The sequence below is a fragment of the Pyrgilauda ruficollis genome, unplaced genomic scaffold (genome assembly GCF_017590135.1).
Source record: "Pyrgilauda ruficollis isolate IOZ18807 unplaced genomic scaffold, ASM1759013v1 scaffold93, whole genome shotgun sequence".
Classification (NCBI taxonomy): Eukaryota; Metazoa; Chordata; class Aves; order Passeriformes; family Passeridae; genus Pyrgilauda; species Pyrgilauda ruficollis.
In genome coordinates this window covers 3,113,856-3,136,647 of record NW_024531377.1, presented here as the reverse complement: position 1 = coordinate 3,136,647, position 22,792 = coordinate 3,113,856, and the positions used below count along the sequence as shown (strand labels likewise).

The 22,792-nt window shown below is 39.2% G+C and overlaps 1 protein-coding gene across 1 annotated transcript in view; it reads left to right on the top strand.

Annotated features, from left to right (window-relative positions):
- The window catches only part of ALK (ALK receptor tyrosine kinase), a 221,736-nt gene that overhangs the window by 113,508 nt on the left and 85,436 nt on the right, over positions 1-22,792 (top strand). The window contains exon 4 of the mRNA XM_041489383.1: positions 7,701-7,828. Within this exon, the coding sequence (XP_041345317.1) occupies positions 7,701-7,828 (128 nt within the window). The remainder of the gene's footprint in view (positions 1-7,700; positions 7,829-22,792) is intronic.

Here is a 22,792-nt window from a genome sequence, read left to right as displayed (position 1 = left end):
AGGGCGGGGAAGCTTTCTTGAGCCTCTCACAGGGATGTTAAAGGTCTGATCCAATGACACTAATAAAGGTCTCAGCTGTATTTAACCTACCAGTTACAGTTATGTCTTGCTTATGCAAAAGGCCAGAGAAAAGGGTAGAAAGACAGTCGGCATTAAATCAATAGAAGAAAAGGGATAGTATTTTTCTTTCCCTTAAAAAGTAAAGTTTCCCATTTTTCTTGCTCTTATAAAATTATCAATGAGCAGAGGAATTAACATTGTAAACTTTGTGTTGCACATCAAGAATTTCCTCCTTTAATGTTAAATAATCTCTTGCATTATTGTACAGTATTTTTATTTGTTGCCATTTTGTAAGACTGTATCATCATACTTCAAATTCTGGATCTGGTGTCGTTTAAGTAACTTTAGGGTCAGTACACTGAAATTACTTTAAAGTTGATAATTAAAAATAATTACAGTGCAATATATTATATTGTTTGAATTAATGAAAAAAGGGTTTACCCAGACTCCTATAGATTATTTTATTTCTAATCCTCTGTCTCTATAAATGTTATTGGCATCCTCTTGAAAACATTTTTTTTTGTTTTCTGTTGGCTAGAGCCTGAAAAGGTTTAATCTGCTTCTTCCTTTCTGCAGTGCCCATTAATTGTTGAAGCAAAGGAAAGTCTGAAGCAGTATGGAGGCAAGATTAAAGCATATTATAAACTTCTGCATAATTATGCAGGGGCATGCAGGATGAAAAAGTTATGTTCTTTCCCCTATTTATCCATTAAAGAGAAAAATTTCTCATTTGGACTCCTAGTGCTAATTTTAATTCCACCCTTAACAAGGTTTCATTCTCAAAAATCAGCTTCTAATATTTTCACTGCTGCAGGCAGATTTTGATGTGAAATACTTTGACACAGCTGCTATTATTTATATTTAATTTTTTAATTCCCAAAAGTTTGCAGAACCTTTTACCAAAGAGAGAAAATCTAAGCCCTTGCCAAGATACACTGTATTTTCCTCACAGCAATACCATGATGAGTGCTGGTAGCAGCAGGAGTATTTTACATGAGAGCCTCAACCTGAAGAAATAAAATCACACTGTCACTCAATTTGGCTATGAGGAATCTGTTAAATTCCACAATTTTTATTCTGGGAGAGTGGAGGTGAGGGAGCAGAATACAGCTTGAATTCACAGAACATTTCTCTCAAGGAGAGGAGATAGTTGGAAGTTCTTGTGTTCCCTCAACCAGCCATTAATTGTTGCTGGGAGCACATGAGCTGATTCATGACCCTTGGAGGGCCCATGCAGCTCTTTATTCCCCACAACACAGTTCAAGTGCAGTTAGCCCTGATTTACTGTGATTTAAGCATTGGTTCTTTGCGGCTTCTTGCTAATAATTTCCATACTTTTCTTGCAAGTTGAAGACTTACTTTCAAAATTTCTGTAAAAGAGAGAAAGTGGTGGGTCTGTCAAAGCTAGGACAGTATTCTGGGTGAAACTTCTGCTGTTGGGCCAGTGCAAACTGCACTCGCCTGAAGACATAGGTGGTGGCACAGTGGCAGCACAGGTGTCAGGCTGGCTGACAGCACAGAAATTAATTCTACCTCCCAGAACTAGTTGGAAGTCTGGGGAACGATCACAAAGATGATTGCTGTACATGGGAGTAAACTGGAATCCCAAAGCTTGCTGCAATCAAGCATTTTGAAACCCCTCTTTAACAGGATGAGAGTATGTGAGTGTTAATTGGATTCAAAATCATTTACCCATGAAGGCAGACAAATGCAGGATTGCAAGTATTCCAGCTTGAGACCTTACTTGAGAGTTCTAGCACTTCTTTTTTTTTTAATGCACTGCCTCTAAGAGATCATCCTGACTTGAACTTGCAATTAATCAGTGCTGGCATTACCCAGAGGAGCATGCAAAATGGCATCCAAAGCATTAGTGTATCGATTAGAATTAATCAGGAAAGTGTTCCTTGTGAAGCTACATGCTGCATGAACAACCAGAGCATCTAAACTACCTGTCAGGTTTCCATGACAACTGGATTGTGGCCTTTGAAACATAGAGCCTAGCCAACTGAGTCATGGATGGGGGACTTAAAAAAAGTTAGGCTACAGGGAAATACTTTGCCTTGTTCAGGACCTAGCGCCTCACCCTTGCAGGGCTGGGAGAGGCCAAAGGTTGTGTCCAGCACACCTTCACAATGAGGACTGAGTATGAAGAAGCCATTTGAAAATTTAGCCCTTGCTCTCCTGTGTAAACCTGGGCTCAGGTTCTGTCAGCAGCACTTTCTGTTTTGGGGAAGAGCCTTCTGAGAGAAACTCCAGGTGTTGCCCAGGCTTTCTTTAAGGAACTCGTTCTTTCTAGGTGACATCCTCATCCAAGTCTGAACTTTTCTAAAGTCTGAAAATATTTGTATCTAGGATTTTGGGTTACTCTGTCACTGAAGACCACAGTGTTATCAGTTTCTGTCTAAACTGATGTATGTTGCAGATTCTAGATATCTGAGACAATTTCTTTCTTAATGCAGCTTCAATGAAAGACCTGATGGATCTGACTTGCAACGAGACACTGAGCAGTGCCTAAACAATACAACATAGTCTTTTGCTTTGCAGTATAAAAGTTTAAATTAAAATGTTAAACTGCAGGATTTTTTATTGCTTGAGGCAGTATCCAGACAGATCATCATGGTCATTATGGCCACTGTTGTGTAGAAATAGGCCATGATGTTGAAGGCTATGTGACAATAGCTCTGGGTACAATAAGTGATGCTTTTGTCCTTGCAGTTGTCAGCTTACTGGGCTGATTCATCGCTCTGTAGAGTGCTTGGAGGTCATGCAGAGGATAACAGGAGTAATCTGTTACCTGTTGTTTTTTGCTTTTGGGTCCTGTGCTTCACAAATGCGGAATGGTTGAGGTTGGAAGGAACTCCTGAGATTGAGTAGTCCAACTTCCCTTCTTGATGCAGGGTGAGAAGCAGGTTACCCAGATCTATATCCACTCCCATTTTAAATATCTGGAAATAGAGACTACATAAGATTTCTGGGCAATTTGTTCCAATGTTCAGTCACCCTTAAAGCAAGCAAGCTTTCTCTTGTGTTTTAATGGAATTTCTGGTCTTTCAGTCCAAGGAAAAGTACCTTGTTCTTGCCTGTTGTCCTTACATTGGATACCCTTGTCCAAATCTGTCTCCTTTCCATTCACCCATAACAGATCAACACTGCTAAGATTCTTTCTGAGCCTCGTCTTCTGTTGCTCTCAAAGCAATCCCAGCCTCCTCTTGTATGTTAGATGCTCCAGTACCTAAATCATCTCTGTGGCTGTTGGCTGGACTCACTTCTGTACCTCGTGTCTGTCTTGTGCTGGAAAGGGCTGCACTGGACATGGTCCTCCAGGAGTGTCTCTCCAGAGCTGAAAAGTGAGGAAGAATTACCCCTTTGATCTGTGTTTCCCAGTGCAGCCTGGGAAACTACTGGCCTTTCTTTTCACTGGGTACACGTTTCTAGCTTAGGTTTGGTATTTTGTAGGGCCCACAGGTTGTCTTCTGCAAAGCCACTTTCTGGCCTGTGCTCGTGCATGAGGTAGTTCCTCTTCAGAGACAGTGCTTTACATTTCTCTTTCTTGAATTTCATGAGGTTCCTGTTGACCCAAATTTCCAACATCTTCCAGGGCATCCCAGCTGTCCCATGCATCAGTTGCTTCTCCCAGTCCTGCTGGAAGCCTGTTGATAGTGCAGCCTGTCCCATGATCCAGGTCATCAATGAACACAGAAAACACTATAAAACCAGAGGTGTACCCCCAGTGACTGGCTTCCAGCTGGACTTGGTACACTGATGATAACCCTCTAAGCCAGTCCACCTCAGTCTGTGTTTCCATCAGTCAGTGATGATGGGATGGGAGAGAGTACTGGAAACATTATCAAAGTCAAGACAAGAAACATCCACTGCTCTCCTCCTTGAGCAAGCCTATCATCTCAGCACAGAAACATGTCAGGTTAGTGAAGTACGACTCCAGTATGAGGTTCCATACATGGTGTTTCCCCATCTATCCCAAAAGGCAACTGAAGTAGTTTCTGTTACCTCACTAAAATGCTTTCAAGAATTAGATTCATAACATGTAGACTATAGTAAAGCAGTCAGGGTAACCCTGACAAAAGGAAGAAATGAAGCATCTGACTCAGAGAGTTCTAGCAGCTAATTAATTACTTTATTATACTTTATTATACTATATTATTCTATACTATATTACACCACAACTAAACTGAATCAGCACAAGCACTCAATTCCACTGTACAGAATCTTGTGACTGTCTGCTGACTGACAGTCTGGACATGTGCTTGGCCCTGATAGGCCAAGGAAACAAAGCACCATCACTTTGGGTAAACAGTTTCCATGTTGCCAGGAGCAGCAAATGAGAGAAGAATTGTTTCTTCTTCCTCTGAGGTTCCTCCCTGCAATTCCCAGAAAATATCCTTGGGAAGTTGTGCCTTGCTTTTCTCTGTGAAGAGAAATGCAGCCACACTAGACCACTGATAGAAATTTAATAAAGCTACTGCTAATTAACATCTAATATGTTAATTGGTTATGCTGAAGTAGATGTTGCTGATGCTGCTGCCAGGCAGCCTATATATAGTACAGGATGTACAAATGAGTATGGGTCTGTGTAATACAGTGTGTTATATAGAAGGTCTGGAGGTCAGAGTCCCAAATCTGCCACAGAGTGATGGCAGAACTGATTCCTATCTGAATTTGCCCACAGGTGCCTCTGGTGACCCTGGAGCTATTTTTAGTATCCCTGATAAATCCACCAGTTAATGTCATCTTTGTCTCCAAAGTAAGAGGCTGATATTTCTTGGTATTTCTTTTCACATGAATCTCTGAATCTCAAGCAACCCATTGTAGGAATTGGTACCACGAAGTATGAATATATTTTGTAATGAATCTGGGCTTGAGTGAGTCTGCGTTTTCCAGTCTTCTGTTGTGGTGATATAAAACACCTGCTTGGCAACAGCTCTGGGAGTTAATAAAGTTTCTGTGGTAAACTATGTGAGGCCTGAGAATCTCAAACTAAAGTTATTGCACCAGTAACTCAAAAAAGCAATTCCTAAAACTCCTGGCACATTTATCCAGAGGGTTAGCAGTAACACAGAAATGGAAATCATTGTTGAGAGCCACTGCGTACTTGGAATTAAAATCCATCAGTCTTCTGAAGCTGAGGAAAACAATTTTCATGACATACAGATGCTTTTGTATTTCATAATCAAATTTCATCTAGGGTTGGTTTTGGCTCTATTTGTAGGGAAATTTGTATCCTCTAATCCTTATAATATACCTAAGTTGAGATGACATCAGAAGAAATAACTCACACAGAAGCTAGGCATTTAAAATACTCTCAATGCTTTATTCTATTTAATTTCAGCAAAAGCAGATTTCTCTCTGGGGGGAGTGGGACAGAAAAAGAGTGAGGACGCCAACATCCTCCTCTCAAGTGGGAGACTAGAGCACAGAAAGTGGAAGATGAGATGTGGAAATTAAAATAACTGTAAACAAAAAATGAAATTTAGCAGTCTATTTTCACTCTTCTCAATGGAAAAAGAGGGAGGAGGACACCTAGTAAATCATTAAAAAGCTCTGTTTTCTTTTCCGAGTTACACGTTGAACTGCAGTAGCTGCCAGCAGGGTCCTTCTGCAACTCTTGCTTTGGACTTTTCTTTAGGTCCTTTACATACCTGTCAGCAGCTTCCTTGCCTGCTGGGAATTTTGTTTGGTTCACTGGAGCATAATGACACCACTGTGTCCCTGAGGAGACAAACAATGTGTCTGCCACTGGAGCCAAGAAAAGTCTCCTAGCTTCTGTCACAGTGTAGGGTCTGCAATTTAGGATTGATCCATGCTCATAGCAGGCACAAATCATGGTCAGTTGATGCAAATGTCATACCCACATGTTATATTTTCTTTCAGAAGGGTTTCTTAACTTCATAACATCCAAATTTCGGCATGCTTCTGGAGAAGGAGATTCTTGTAATGGATGCTAGATAAGCTGTGTAGTTTCTTGTGCTCATAAGATCTGTTCCAGAGGGTTCCCTTCCTCCCCAAAAAAGGTGTTCTTTTTCACAGCTCATGGACAAACACAAACACATATACAGGGAGGCAATGGGGATACTTGACAAGGAAATCTTTTTGTAAGAGCAATAAAAAATGTGGGGTTTTATCAAAGGGCAATGAAAAATTTCTGACAACCAGAAATAGTTACAGTCTTCCCCTAAAATGCTTAATAGTGGTGTTTTAAAACAACTTAAGGAAACACAATACATTTTTGGTCTCGTCTTTCAAAAGTTGCAGCTGGAGCTGCATTTCCTAATAGGCTTTGTTAGGTCCTGTTGGTTTCTTATGTTCCAGCTGACCATTTACAGTATGCTACAAAGGGACTTTTCCCTTGGTGCTGAATTCTTCCTGTAACAGAAGAGAAATGTGAAAAAATTGAATTAGTAGTGGCTGAGTGACTTTACAGAATCTCTTGTCCCTGATCATGTTTATGGTTAGTGAGCAGGCCCTGATAAACTGAAGTGAAACAGGGGATGGGATCCATATCACTGCTGAGGAGATACGTGCCTCTTGGGAAGCAGCCCTTCATAAATGGTGTCAAGTGGTTTTATTGGCAGCCTGTGCCCAAGGATGAAAAGGGAGATGGGCCAGACCATGTTATTGTACAAGTATTTAAGTCCTTAACATTTTCCTTGCGGAATTCCAGAATATTGGCATAAAGACTGATGTTTTCATTTTTACTGTCTACCTGTAGACATGTCTTGTGGGATACAGAATTGGAATCAGGAGTCTAGGAATAGTTCTTGTGCCCTCTGGCTGGAAGTTAGTTCAGGTAAAGCAGCAGACCCATCTGATCAGAGGGGAGGAGGTAGACATTAAAGACAGCCAGGCACTCATGTCTTCTAGCATCTCAGGGAATAAATAAAGCTCAAACAGGCTTTTTGTTCTCATTTACTCTTGGCAACAAGCAGGTTAAGTTATAGCACTCTTGGAGTGTGGATGTTAATCTCCTGGGCTGCTAATTCACTTCCTTGATTTACTTGCTGGGAATTTTTGTCATTTGGGACGGAGGTAAGCAGGAAAAGAGGGACAGGAAGTGGAGGAGGAGAAATGGGATGTTTTAGATGTGGTGCTTTGTGCACAGGTAGACATTCCAGCCAACTGCTTTAGAAGCAAAATGTGTTACCTCAACTAGTGATGCAGTGCTGGGAATTAGAGCTATTGTACAGCCCTGGAGACTGCCTTATTTCCTGAGTGACTAAGAGACTTTTTGGTGAGACTCAGGAATGGTATTTAAAGGGGATGTGCACGTGTGCTACAGATTTCACAGCTTGCTTTGCACAGAGAGTTTGGCTTCCTTTAAACAGCAGGCAGAAATCTGGGGGCACAGAAGTGTGACAGAAGAGAGCAATAAGCTGTTTAGTTGGGTTTCCACATCTTAGCTGGGTGGAAATCTTGGTGCTTAGAAATTTAATTTTGCAGAACCCATGGGAGGGAAAGGCCCTGACCATGGGGCGCTGTGAGGGAAGTGAGGACTGGGGTAGGAGGCGCAGTGTGACCAGCCATAAGTGGAGCTGCTCCTTTGGGGGATTTGGTATTTGTAAAGTAGTAGCCTTTCTTACAGCTCTTCTCCTGTGTTTTTTCCTCTTGCTCTGTGATGAGACCAGATGGGTGTTGCTTCAAAGGAGAGTTGGACACCTGGAGAAGCCATTTCGGATCTCACTGGAATATGTTCCTAATGGGAACAAGAGCGTGGCAGCCGTGGATTCCTTCGCCATGAAGAACTGCAGTTCAGGTAACAGAGTATTTTATTGTTTCTAGCTCATAGTGCTTTGATGCCTTTTTGGAGAGAAGCACGATTTCTGACTGCTGCAGATGCCACAGAAGGAAAGGTTCTTGTCAAATGAATAATTTAAATTTAAAAAAAATAAAATTGGGTCCCTCTCAGGGAAGGATCTTTTCTAATGTTGCCTTAAAACTTTCCCTCAAGAAGTTAAAAGCGAATTTGTTGTTTTGGTTTGGTTTTTTGGTTTTTTTGTTGTTTTTTTTTTTTTCCATTTGGGAAGAATAGCTATGAAAATTTAATTTTGGGAGAAAAGAAGCTGTATTAATCCTGACTTGCCAGATGCGTATCCTGACAACTTCACTTTTCTGCAGCAGAAAGTAGAACAGATGAGGGGTTCCCAGACAGACATCTTGCAAGCCATCTTTTTTTAATGATCATGGTTACAAATTTCGGGGTTGTTTTTTAAACAACTGTGGAAAACTTGATTCTAATAAAGTATGCCTTTATTTGGCAATGTTCCAAAGCAGTTATTGCTGAGCAGCCCCTAATAGCTTCATGTAATGTGTGGAATTTTAACAATGGGCAAACTAAATGGGGGCTACTTCTTGAAGTAGAAGCTATGTAATCAATCCAAGTATGTAAATTCACTGCTCTGTGCCAGAAGCAGCTGCATATTAGTTCTACCAGTTTTATGGACTCTGTGAATCATTCTGAAATCTTTAGGTGGCATGTCAGTGAAGAATATTACTACTTACAGCTCTTAACATATTACTTTTTGTCCATTTTATTTATTTGGAGTAGTGCTGAGTTGAGCTGCATGTCCTTCCTTTCAACCTCTCTAGGACAGGGAAATGTGCTGCAGAACATACATTATTTTGGTCATTTACCTTGCTCTCCACAAAGGCCAGTTGTATTAAAGGATTTATTGCACTGTTTGTACATAAAGGTGCTCTTTAAGCTCCAACAAGGAGCAGCCTGACATTGTGCTGGAAGCAAAGGCATGTTCAGACAGAAGGTGCCTGTTCTGCTGCTGGCGTAAGGACACAAGTCATCCACAGTGCTTTGGGAATTCAGTGCAGCAGACTGTGGGCACAGGAGCTCCTGTCTTGGGAGCGCTCAGGGGCAAGCCCGAGGTGCCAGACTGGGAGCTCTCACCAACAGCAAGCAGCGCTGTGCAGATGATGGATGTCAAGGGCTGAGGCCATTTAGATACATTCTGAGCAAAAGAAGGAACAAATCTCCCATTTTGCCTGCAGATTTGTAGCAAACAGCTACTCTTCTGCCCTGCTTATAGGACACAGTGTAAGAACAACGCCACCAGAGAACAAAACCACTTGTTCTTTTATTTTCAGTTGGTTTAGGTCACTAAGCCTTTTGTGTACAGCTGAAGATGTGGCAGTGTACTTTTACAAGGAAAGAGGTGGTGATGAGCGGCTGAGGGTGACACCTTAAGCTTGGAGAAAATAGGGAAAGCAATAAGAAAAGATTAATCTAAATCTAATTTTTCTGCAGCTGTTAGAAGCCTTTGGGCAGCTTAGCTACTTGGATACCTTAATGCTACTGAAGCACATAAAACATGGTTGAATTTGAGAAAGAAATATCTAATAAATAGAAGCATGCTTTCAGCCTGATTTTTCTAAGCCTTTTGAAGACCATAAACACAATTTTAAAATAAATTAAGGTGTACATACAGTCTTAGGAAGTTAGGCTACCATTTCCATAGGCACAGATATAGAAAAATCACAGAATATGCTGAGTTGGAAGGGGCCCATGAGAATCATTGAGTCCAAATCCCAGCCCTGCACAAGAATCACACCATGTGCATTCTCCAAACCTTCTGGAACTCTGTCAGGCTTGGTGCTGTGACCACTGCCCTGGGGAGCCTGTTCCAGTGCCCAGCCATCCTCTGGGTGAAAAACAACAAGGGCTTGAAGAAGGTCGAAGTTTGAGGTTGAAATTTGCTTTTGCATGTTTTGTGATTCCATTTTTTTGAGTTCCTTAATCATAGAAAAGATTTTGCATAGGAAAAAAATATTTAATCTGAACTGAAAAATAACAGTTTATATGGGATTGAATGGGAAGTTAAAACTTAAGGAGATTCTGATGCTGATAAAATTCTGAATTTTTAAAAAATTCAAAATCAAAAAAGTCTAGTTAATTGTCACTTGAATATCTTCACATTTCCCAATTCCCATAATAGAAGCAAAGTTCTTACAGCCTTTTCTCAACCTTAGAATTCGAATCTGATCAGAGAGCCCCTACAGTCAATACAAAGACTGCTTTTACTTCTGTGGGTTTTGTCTCAGGACAACTTACAGGTAGCGTTGCCCGGACTGCTGCAACCAATTGACTTTCAATTACCAACTTAAATGTGAAGCAAATTGTGTTTGTCAGTGTGTAAAACCTAAGCTATTGATTGCCTAATTCTCTTTCTTACAACTCACTATTTAAATAAGTGCAGTAGCCAAAGCAAAAAAAAAAAAAAAATACAAATTGCAGAGAAGTAATATATTAATTTAATAACATCAGTTAAGAAATTTGTTACTTATACAAGTAAAGTAATGGGTACAGTGGCATTTTATAGTGGATGGTAATTTCTAGTAATAAAAATAGAGTTCATTTCCTAAGTAATGTATTGACTTATTTATGATATTTAATGGGTTTCTTACTGATTTTTTATTGCAGTTGTAAATTAATTAATTTGCTAACTTATTTCCAAAAGTCTTAATTAAAGTACTTATTAGCAGGCACAAGTAAATGACAATACATTGTTTTACTTAGCAATGTTCGATTTACCAATTCTAAGTAAATTTTTACCTAAGGGGCGTGGAGACCAAATGCTTCTGAAATGTCTTAAAGCTTTAATGATGCTCCAGGGCTGTTAAAAGCAGTTATTTCAGACACTCAGCCTGTCCAAGAGGAAGCACTTAGCTTTCAAGTTTTCAAGCTCAGTAAGCAACATAAAACCATTTATTTTGGAGAGAGGAGAGACCGTGTGTTGTTGATTAAGTTAATGCTTCTGTCCACTCAGCAATTGCCTTTTTTCAGTAGACACTGAAAGTACACAGAAACACACATTACCTTTGGAGCTGGTAGGCAGTTAGTTCTGTAATGATCTGATGCCTGTAATATGTATGCAAATTTCTGAAAGTTGGAGTTAAGGTTGTAATAAAGGCAAAATCCTTGATCAAAAGCACAGGACCTCTCAAAGAAAAAGTTTGAAGATCGGGAGGTGATTTTACTGAAAGAAGAGAGAGCAAAGGAAAAGTAAAAATACAGACTTAAAACACATCTGAAGAAATATGATCAACTGCCAGATAGAATTTTTCATGATACCACTTGATAAATATTCTAGCAACAGATTTATGAATCAGCTGCAGGAGATCAATAAGGGCTTTCTCCAGACAGGATTGCTTATGCATCTGAATCATTACTAAAATGATGTTTCTGTGCATTCAGACAAAACCAGGATATGTATCATTTCAGTTTTCCCACATGCTCTCTTTTTGCAGTTTGTCTTATAAATTAATTCGATGACAGGATGTTGTGGTTAACTGAACTTAATGAAATACCAGTGAGCCCCTTTTCAGAATGAGTTCTTGATGCTTCCTATTGAAAAATTGGCTAGAAAAGTTAACCTCTTCCCAACAGAAAACTGAGATTATATCAGTGGATGAGAGAGAATCACAGAACAGGCCAGGTTGGAAGGAACCTCAAAAGAGAATCTGGCACAAATTTTTGTGTGAAAGGGAGTGTGGGGGAGAATATCTAGAACGCTGAATCTTGAAAACCTCCAGTGATGAGGCCTCTACCACATCCCTGGGACACAGCAACTGTGTCTTCTCACTATAAAAATAATTAAACAAACATTTCAAATTGAAGCCCCACATGACACACAGTTCATTTAGATGTTAATAATTATTTGAAAAAAGTTGTGTAACATTTAAGTAATTTTCATTTGGGTAAAATTGCAAGACATTTACAGAAGTTTTCTTAAGCCATTAGATTAATTGTGACAATAGTTTATGTTTCATTATTTGCTATTTGTATTTATGGGATGAAGGAGAGAAGGTATGAACCTTCAGTAGAATCAACCAATCCAACTTCTGTCCAGAAATACAGGGGGACAGGTGAACAGAACAATGAGCAGTCAGTATTTTGTCATTGTTATAAAACTGAAAAATAAACATGATATAAAAAAGAAAAGTAGTCATAATTTCAGAAGTAGCTGTCTCTATCTGAGGTTTAGGATTAACATTTACCATAAAATTACTTGGCCTGTTCAGGTAATTTTTTTGTAAAAGAAGTTGGATAATTTCCTTTGGCATTAATGCCTTGGTTAAGAACCTTACCAAGCCAGAGAAAAGGTCCAGAGCTAATTGAAACCAGCAGGATTATTCAGTATGTTGGCATTATGTTTCTTCATTTAAAAAAAAATAAAATTAGGCAGACTGGCTGCATTTTCCATCGAGTGGCCTATGCTATTTATACAGTTCAACTGGTCTGGTTTTCCTTTGGGTCTAATTTCACTAAGTAGGCATTTGGAAAAGCCTTACTATTTTAAGAGTATTTGCCTCCAAATGCTTTGGCGACCACCTTCTTTCCCCATTCACCTCTGCTCCCTCATGAGCTATGACTGATTATTCTGACTTCAGCTTGTGTGCCAAAAACTATCTCTAACCTGCTTGTGTTTTAATCCTGTAGGGATCTTGTGTCAGAGAAAATACTGCTTTGCAGATGAGGGTGGTGGCTGTAGTGAAGTTAAATCGTTTTAAAGTCATTCTAAAGTGAAAGTTATTTCACTTGTGGTTTGTGCCAATTTAAGTAAAATAGATTTAATGAACTTGTTATGGGGCTTATCTTTGTTTTCACTTTCATCTTTTTAAAATGAAGCTATTGTAATGCTAGGAATAAAAAAAAAAAAATTAAGCAAATTTAGTTTTAACATTGCTTCCAGAAGAGGCACAGTAACTCAATTACTGGTAGAGTAGCTTCTTGCAGTAATGAATTAGTGATTGTGCATTTCTGTTACTGGCTGTAAACACCTACTTCTTGCAGAGCCAGATTTAGACAGTGGTGGGTATGTTGAATAATTTAATCTATTTAGAACCTTCATGTGCTCATCAAAGGAGCAGCAGGGGGGAAGCAAACCTGAATATCTAGAGAATTTGGGTTTCATAGGTCTGCCATGGCAGTTTGGTGATAAATGGGACAGAGTGTCCTATTGTTTTATTTAGTAATCAACTGGCCATATATTTGGGGTTTTAAGATATGGAGGAAGGAGATATAAAGAAATGTTTTATAATGCACTTAAAACTCATCTTTAAAATAGATGTTTTCATGCAGAAGGTGGAAAGGCTTGAACCTGCCACAGCAGCTCCAAATAGGTGTGCCTTACCAGAGTGAGCAGGTTTATCCTCTCTAACTTAGAAAAGGTTAGGTGGCTTGGGTTAAGAAACAGAATTGAGAAATCTCAGCCTTTAAAATCCAAAGCATTAATAGTCTGAAGAGAAGGACCAGCTCATAAGAAGTACTAGGAACTGCTCAAGAGACATTGCAAATGTTGGCACTTGTGGGTCTTAAGTACTTTTTAACACCTTGAAGAATTGGCCAATACATTATCTTTTTAATGCTGTATATGATTTTTATCCTGACCTTCTCCTTTAATTAAAGCTTATTTCAACAGGGGAGCCATTGATTCAGTGAAAGAAAATGAACTCTGTAATCTGCTTTCCCCAAATTGGACTTATTTTTATTACTATTAATTGCTGCCACTTACTTCTTGTGATGTTTTAACTGCTTGGATTTATTAAAACAATCATAGGATTTGCTATTATCACTTGAGAAAGGGGAAGGACAATGATGATTTATGGATGACCCAACGATTTTAAGCTGGTATTACTCCAGATTCAAAGATTTATGCAATCTGACTCCACTGTGTAGATAGATGACAGTCTCACTCTCCCTTTTACTCTCCATAATAAACCCCAAAAGACTGCTAGCCTGTAACAGAGGGCATGGAGATCCTTGATTTTGTAAAAGAAAGAAGCATAGTTGTGATCTGAGTTCTGTTTTATATCCATGAAGTTCCCTATTAGCTGTGGGAAAATTTTGTTGGTTCAAATAGTACTGGTGTTTGGAGTTGTAAAGATCTGACTGTGCAACTTGATTGATGTTTGTGAAGAGTTGCAGTGGTCTTTGTGAAGAACTGAGAGACAGTGGGGAAGCTTAGAAAGTCAGAACAGAAGAGGGAGATGATCGAGCAGAAAGGAAATGAGTCAGACTGAGTCAGCAAAAGAAGAGAAACATAGAATCCCAGAATGGTTTGGGTTGGAAGGCACCTTAAAGATCATTTAATTCCAAACCCCCTGGCATGGAGAGGGACACTTCACGCTAGGCCAGGTTGCTCAGAGCCCCATCCAACCTGGCCTCGAACACTTCCACAGATGAGGCATCCACAGCTTCTCTGGGCAACCTGTGCCGGTGCCTCACCACAGTGAAGAATCTCCTCCTAATATCTGAACATCTTCTCTCTCAGTTTGAAGCCATTCCCTCTTGTCCTGTCACTACATGCTCCTGTAAAAAGTGTCTGTCCACCTTTCTTGTAGGATCCCTGCAGAAAGAGGGAGAGATGGTGACAAATCGCTAACACTGAAAACAAACGACAGGATATCAGGCAGGAGTAATTGGTCTAGATGGTGGAAATTATTAAAAAGTTTGACCACTTAGAAAGTGATTGGAAGAAACATTTACAATCCAATTAATTAACTAGAGCAATCAAGCTTAATCAGATAGTCACTCAATCAACCAGACTGAGCTAACTAAGTGGATAATCTGTTGAACCGGCAAAGAAACCAAGTGAGGGAAATGCAGTGAATTGTCAAAATTTAATGAAATGCACAATAACTAATCCATTAGCATTTAAAATTATCAAAAGCAAAGATAAATATGTAGGATGTTCAGATGGAAACTAGTCCCTTTTGGTGGCACATCTCACCGGAGCCTCAGAGGCATTAATGAGCAAAATAGGTTTTGGAAGATGAAGAACAAGAATGAAGAGAATATGGCACAATAAGGAAAGAAGATATTCTGTGTTTGCTTGGAAATGAAATAATGCTAACAGCAAGAATCTTATTTTTTTAAAAGCCTGCTTAAGTGTCACACATACAAATGTTTTGTACTGAGGTGGTCACTGCTTCTCTGTAGTAGGGCAGTACACACAAGATTGAAAAAAAGGTGTAATTCTCCTTCTTCACAGAAATCCTCTTTCTTCACAGGGTAGAGTCCTTAAGGTTTTGGCTCAGGGCACTTCTATACCTCAGGGCTTATCCTCTGAAAAGTTCAAGTCCAGCTTGGTTTCTGTGTCTGAGAGTCTCACTGTAATCTGCCCCAGTCGTGCTATCCAGCTCTTCCCTCTTTTTGTCCAAAGCCTTCCCCTTCCTGGCTCAGGAGCCCTGCTTGCATTGTCCTGTTCTCTTTCTGCCAGGTCTACTGCAGTCAGCTTTCTGAGCAAACCAATTGCTAAATCAACACACAGACCTTTTTTTTACAATCCTGCACTGTATCCAGCAAGGGAGAGGTGTGGCACCTTGGTGCCAGCGCTGAGGGATACAGTGACATTCTGCAACAGAGCAACTGAAACCAAAAAGCCTCGACCTTGTCATTCCAAATCACATCCGTAACCCTTAAATAGAAATGACAACTGAATAAAACTACTGCATTGGGGTTTTTGTCCCCTGAAAAGTTTAAGAATCTGTAAAGTGGGACTAAGTTTTCTCAAAAGCAGTGTGTGCCCTTTGAACAAACGAAGGTCCTTTATGCTGTGTTTGGAGATTCACAACCAGTGGCTGCCCATCAGAGTCTCAGGCAGTATCATTAAGCCTGTATGCTGCAATTCTTTTACTCTGAAGTTGTGAAAAACGTGGGGAGAGAGAGCTTTATGTTTGAAATGTTTAAAAGCTGCCAAGTGACTTTGGAGCACAAATTAATGGGAACCACACTCCTTAGTCCCCTAGGAGTTCTCCAAAATGCCATCATTACTGCCTGGCACTGAGACATGCCTTCCATCACGAGGATAAGAAGGGAGGCAGCTTCACCAAGTGCCTCCATAAATGAGGTGTACAGGGCTTTTATGAATTGAGCCTTTGAAAGCCCTGCTAGCAAGGCTTATTGATCCAGAAGTCACACATGGATGGTAAGATCTTAAATTGCAGTCAGTTTTTATTACATGAAAGAAATTTTAAGAACATACCTTTTCGCCTCCCTCCCTTTTTAAAATTACTGCCTGCTGAAGTTTTCTATAACTGGGAGGTTGCAAGAAATTAAATGAGTCAGCAGGATCCTGGGTCCAATTCCAAAAGTGTAATGTTCATGGAACAAGATTGATGGAGTATCAGTGAATTTGTAAGCATAGGCAGAGGTTTGGAAATGTTTTCTCAGATCTACAAGGAAATATAAGTATAAATTAGTCAACTCTGTAAGAAACATTTGTCATGTTCCAAAAATATCATCAGTGGTAGATCTTTGATTTGATGTGAATACAGATGAACAATGCAGCTCTTCGGATACCTAAAAACTTTGAGAATTGAGAAGTAATCCATCTGGTTCTGTGAGATGATGGGCTGTGCCTTACTGGGATCTAAGCTATTTTGGTGGAATTGGGTGCACCACAATCCAGAGAAAATGATTTCTTGGAGGGTACAGAATATTCCTTGCACTTAAACCCAAATGATGGACTGGATTTTTAAAACATCATTTAGAGCTGTAAGCAACAACTCTATAAATCCAGCATTAGGTTATGTGGTGCAAAAACAAACAACAACAAAAACAACAACAAAAAAAAAAATTATGAAATTTCAATATTTCTGTAATATTATCACTGTTGCTATTGATTTCTAAAAAGACACAAAGACACTATTGTCTCTTTAAGCACCTCATGGAATAACAGTGTATGTTGACGTGTTCATGAACATCACTAAATGAAACCATAACAAAAAGAAAGCAATTGCTCTAAGATCAGAAACATTAAGTGTGTGTTTTGGCAACAGTGTTAACTCAGCCCTCCTGTGTACTCTTGTTGTACACATCAGTAACAAAACAGTAGGAAAATGACTCACCTGTCTGCAAAAATTGCCAAGTGGCTTAGACAGCCAAGTAAAGGAAGTATTTCTTCCATGGGAGCTGTTTCCCAAAGTAAAGGAAGTGAGTAACTATGCAGTTACTTGTGAAGAGTTTCTGCCAGTGAAATTACTAAAGCACGTTGCACATCATCCCAATAACTGTTGGAGGCTCAACTGTTTGCATCAGCTTGAAGATTGCCCCTATATATTTATCAAACATTATATTTATATATTTATCAAAGCTTTTGAAAAAGGAGGAGCCTAACAAGAGGTTTGATAGCAACATTGCTGATTTGAACTTCAGTTACTTCATCATTGCTCATCTCTTCACAGCCAAGTGAAGAGTCAGGTTTATGTTACAGCTGTTCTTTCACTGCAGATAAAGGAGGCTGAAGCTGCCACAGGATTTGCAGCTTCAGCCTCCTCTATCTGCAGTGCAAATACAGTAATTATACATCTTACTGTACTGTTATATAGGGTTTTTTTAATTAACAACTGGTTAAGACATGGAGAAATTGAAAGAACCTTTTCTGTTCTATGTTGGGAAAGTTCTGTTCCAAGGGATGTTTGCACTGCTCGTGTTTGCACAGAGTGCTTTGCCATAGTCTTCCATGTTTATGGTGTTTATCTTCTGTTTTCTTCTAGCTTCATCTTTGGAGCACCTCTAGCTTTCTCTCTTCCCAGGTGAAATCATGCAATTCCTCTCATTTGGACAAACCTACTTCTCCTCTTTCCCTTTAGTCATAAAACATTCTTGCCGGTTTAATTTAATCACAAAACCTTTAGGGCAATTTTTATTCCATTATAAGTTTATATTGTAGTAAGTAGTCTTCATCTTAATTGTTGATTTGTAGAATGTGGACTAATTTGTGTCTTTGTGTAGCTCCCCTCAAATTATAATAAATGTGCTTCTTCTTGCTGGTTCTCTTCCTAGCAGTACCAGGCACCAGCAGTAATGCATTACAGTTGTCTTTCCCAGAACATTTCTGCCTGGTTCATATGACTTTTTTTGATTTTCAAGTAAACAGTGCCTTTCTTTCCTGGACAATTAGGGTAATTGCTTAAATGAAACTGAAGTGTCATGATGAGGCAGATGCCACCAAATGTTAATCAGTTATGCAAAATAAGTCTTCCTACAGTGCAAGCCCACCATGATACTATTCTGTAAAGACTGCAGAGAAGTTTATTATGGTTTCCATTTATTCAACTTGCTATACCATCTCAAAACAGTAGTCTCAGATGAAATAAAGTTTCTTTTCCAGTTTACAGAGCCAAGCAATGGACTTGTCCTTCTCCCTATTTCTTTATCTTAATAGCATATAGATGACCTTTTTTAACACCTCTACATTCTGCTGATGCTGCTTGCTTTTTTCAGTGTTTGAACAAAGGCCAGAAAATATTTTCAGTGTATAGAAGAAAAAAAAATCCCCTAAACTCAACTTGCAAAGCTAATTCAGTTTGCAATTCTCAGTCTAGACCTCAACTGAACTGTCAGAGAATAAAATCTGTATAATAAACCAGTCATCTAATTCACAATATCACAAGATTCAATCTCCCTAGGCAAGATTTAGTTCAGACATTCAGGTGCTTTGTTGTATGAAGTTAGACAAGATGGTATTCATCTTTTGTGACTTCAGCTATCTGAAAGTTAGGCATCATGTCAAAGCTGGTCTCTAGGGTCCCTCTGTAGTCAACAGAGAGAAAAAGAGGCACTTCAGAGGGCAATTCATCCCACCTTTAACACCATCGCATCATCAGAGTGTCAGAAAGGGGACAATGCTTTGGTTGAAGAATTGCTGTCTGGGATTTCTAACAGCACTATCCTTTTAAAGCCAGTGGGTGCTTTAATACCTGTAATCTAGAAGGTCTGCCCACCAATTTCTCACTTGTGAATGAATAGGGTCAGGCGAGGAATCTTTAACAAACAGATTCTCTATTGAATGTTCTCAACACTCACTGGTTACCACGCCAGATCAATCATTTCAGAGTAATTGTTTTGCAGGAGTTTATTCAGAGTCTGTTAGAATAAACCCTGAAAAAAATTAAATGACTGTTGAGTGCAAGATTAATGTTGCTATCCAGGCATACTTTACAAAACCAGCATTACCCAAACAGGCTTCATTCGTGCAGCTATTACTGGTGCTTCCAGTCAGACCTAGAAGCTTCTCTGCATTGGGAAACCTGTGAAATATAAACCAGAAATCAGCCCCATGTTTTTCAGCCTCTCTAGATGTTTTATGAATGGGTCTAGAAAAGAAGGCATATTTCTAAAAAAAAAACAACAACCACAGTTCTTTCATATTCAGGGAAGAACATTCAGATATAGAAGTGTTTTTTGAACAGTGAAGTGGGTGTTGGTAGCAGCAGAGCTGCAACCCAGAGCCTTCTAATGGAGTCCTGTAGATCATATTTGAGACCCCAAATCAGGCTTTTTGAAAAATCTACTTAAATTGAGTTGCAATTGGAGATTGGATCCCATGCTGCTTTCCAAAGAGTGGTAATAGAAGATCCACATTAATTTTTCACTTACTTCCTTACCAGGAGGTGCAATTCCTTCTATTGCATTATCTTGTTTATCTTTATTACCCTTGTGAATGACTCTGTCACTTCTGTTTAAGCAGAAGCGGTAACTCAATCCCTTAATACAGCCTTAAATAACATTGCTTCTAAATGAGGTTAAGATCTGCATTATATGCAGCATTTGTCTTGAACCTTAATTCAGCCTGCTTCTGAAAGGATATCTTGTTACATTCAGGAGTAAGTAATTTCAGATCCAGTTCCTGGTGATCATTGAGTTCTAGACTAAATTTCAACTGACAGGACTTCTTAGGCATGATGCACTGTTCACATGCATGTCAGGGAATTTCTGTTCAGTTATATTAATGTAATCAATGTTTCTTCTTTACCAGGAAAATTTAAACCAAAGTTTTTTACTGAAGAGAAAATTGTACCAGGTGTGAGGTTCTTTGGGGCTTTTTGTTACATGACCATTCTGTTTTAATAATATAAAATACTATTTAAAAAAAAAGAAAAAAAAGCTTTAATAATTTCCTGTACATAACCAAATCCCTTTATTTCCGTCTTTGATTTAAAAAGAAGTCCCTCTCATGCATTTCTAAACTCAGAAACAATTTCCTCAGAGTTTGACCATACTTACAGTTTCTTTTTTCCCATTCCCCTTGGTTTAGAAGCAGACTTGATCTGAATATTTCAGATAAAGACCAAGCTGTATTTTAGTTTTCCCAAAGCTGCAAAGGTAAAGGGAGTTAGCAGCCTGATGTTCCACAGTATGCCCTCTGAAAAAAGGAAAGGGAAATACTCCCTCTTGCATAAAGTGCTTTGCATGGGCTAGTAAGAACATTATCATGTATCAGAATTATCTCACATATTAGAATGATGGTTTTTAAAAGGGACTAGAGAACAGCCTTTCAGCAGGTCACATGAGTCTGGGAGATGCTTCAACACAGCCCAGAGAGCAGCTGTCGCTTGGAAATGAGAGAGGGTCACATAAAATCCTTGAGTAGGTAAGAATTGTTGTACTGGTGTCACCTGTCTGACTTTGCCTGAAATAAATTAGGGAGTACTTGCACATGCTGCTTGATCAGCGGATCAGGAGGGAAAGCAGTGCTGAACAGATGGAGGCAATAACCTCTCCTGCCAGTGCAGCTGAGGAAGGATGCCTACCTGCAGCCAGAGGGACTTACCTGTTCCACAGCTACAAATGACTCCAGGATCTCACCACAGTCTGCTTTAACTCATTAGTGCTGACAGCTGTGAGCTGCAGTGGTGTTGCTAAGGCTGGAGCCTCGCACTGCTGGGAACTTGTGGAGGGGGGATACCCTCACCTTGTGAATTTGGGACAATGTAGTTGAAAGTACTTGGGGGTCTGTTGACTCACAGTGAGAAACACCCAGAGAAAAGCACAAGAAACAGATCTTGTTTGCAGTATTTGGGCCAAATACTCAGATCTCAGGGCCCTTACAGAGGAGTTCTTGCTGCATTTCCTTCAAGAAGTAGTTCTGTATTTTATCAAGTCTGTAGGACTCAGAGATGGGTGTTTCATGAAAGTACCATTTTTGAGAAATACATTGTGTTTTGAAAGCATCTCTCTACCTTCAAATGTGTGTGTCCACTAAAAAGATGTTTGGGTCCAGACTTGGTGCTGTTAAGATTTCTTTTACTGTTTTCCACTACAATGAAAGCAATTTCCACTTGGATTTTGGAAACCTGAGCAGTTCTAATAGTATCAAGTAACTTTGATCAGAAATTGAAAGTGTCTTTTCATCATCTCATCCTAAAACTGTAACAGATATTCAGTGTTTCATCTACAGAAAATTTAATAACTTAGCCACCATCAAAAATTGTTTGACACCAAATATGCATTGCTGAGTGAAGGTAGTGATTTATAACATTGCATGAGAGATGTTAGTATCTAATTTACTGCATTAATCAGTGAATGCCAGATCAGTTTGCAGATTGCATGTAGATCAGTTTAATCTGTCATCTTAATTGTCAGTGAATTTTTTAATGTTGAGTTTACTTTAACTGTTTTCCATGCTGCTTCTCACTGAGATGGAAATAGCAGTATAATAACTCTACAGTGCCCACGTGAGACTGTGCAGGCCTCATGGCTGGTTTTGTGCTGCTTTCCACATCTGAGGTTCCCTCAGCTAAACCTGAGTTTTGCTAACATTTGCATGGTGTGATGTGTGCCAAATGGAGAGAGCGTTGTCAGCCCCGTCAGTGCTAATGTGGTAAAAAGTTGTGTCCTTGGCGCTCTGGGTGAGGAGATTTCAGGGGACAGGACCGAGCTGAAGTGACCCAGAGCTCTCTCAGACATGCTGCATTAGCATGTGGCAGTGGCTGCAGTGATTCTGTCACCCTGTGTTTGTGATTGGCATTTGGTGACACACTCGGCATCACCTTCCACTTGAGAGCCTCCATGGTGTTACACAGGGTGAGCAGCGTGCTCATTTATATATATGATTTTAATAATATATATATTCTATTATATATATAATTTTATACTATATATAATTTTATAATATATATTGTAATCTTCTAATATCTATATTCTATTATTTTTAGTATATCTATCTACTCTAGCTTATTTTTATTCTAGCTTGTTAAAAAAGCAACCTGGTGGGACAAAGCTATTCAAAGTGCAAACTTAAGACGTGTTTTGACAAAGCAAAACAAGAAAAATTAGAAGAAAACAAGTTTTCACACCTTCTCCCTGGACTCTAGGAGGGTTTTTTTTATTGGAAAATATGTTAAAAGGCATAAAGAAAGCATGAAATAGATGAACTAGATGAACTGAAAAAAATTTTGAACAATAGCAAGTTTCCTGAAGCAAACCAGTGTTTTATTTCAGGTCAAATACAATATTTTGAAGTACTGCTGAGCAAACATTTTCCTCTACAGGAGACATTTTCATTTTAGATAGCTCTTAAAAATGAGATTTTCTTTTTTTCTGTGAAAAAAATTATGCTATTCTAAAAAGTAGCAAGGCCATATATTCCCCACAAAATGGTTTTTTAGGATTTTTTTTTTCTGTCACAGCAAAAAGAGACTTATCCAAGGTCTTTGTCAAGCAAAGAGGCTCATCCAAGGTCACAACAGAAGAACCATTTTGGAAATCCTGACCATCAGATTCCTGATTTGGTAGGTAGCATTTCTGGAGGGCATTTGCTAGCTGTGCAAGGCCCATGCACACACAGATGGAGTCTGGTTTGAAGGAACCCAAGAAAAGATGCTGGACTGCTGTGTTTGGGCTGTTTTGTGCTCAGTTCTTGATTATTTAATTCTTTCTTCATTTTCTTTTCCCTGAGTACTGGGGAAAGGATACCAGGCT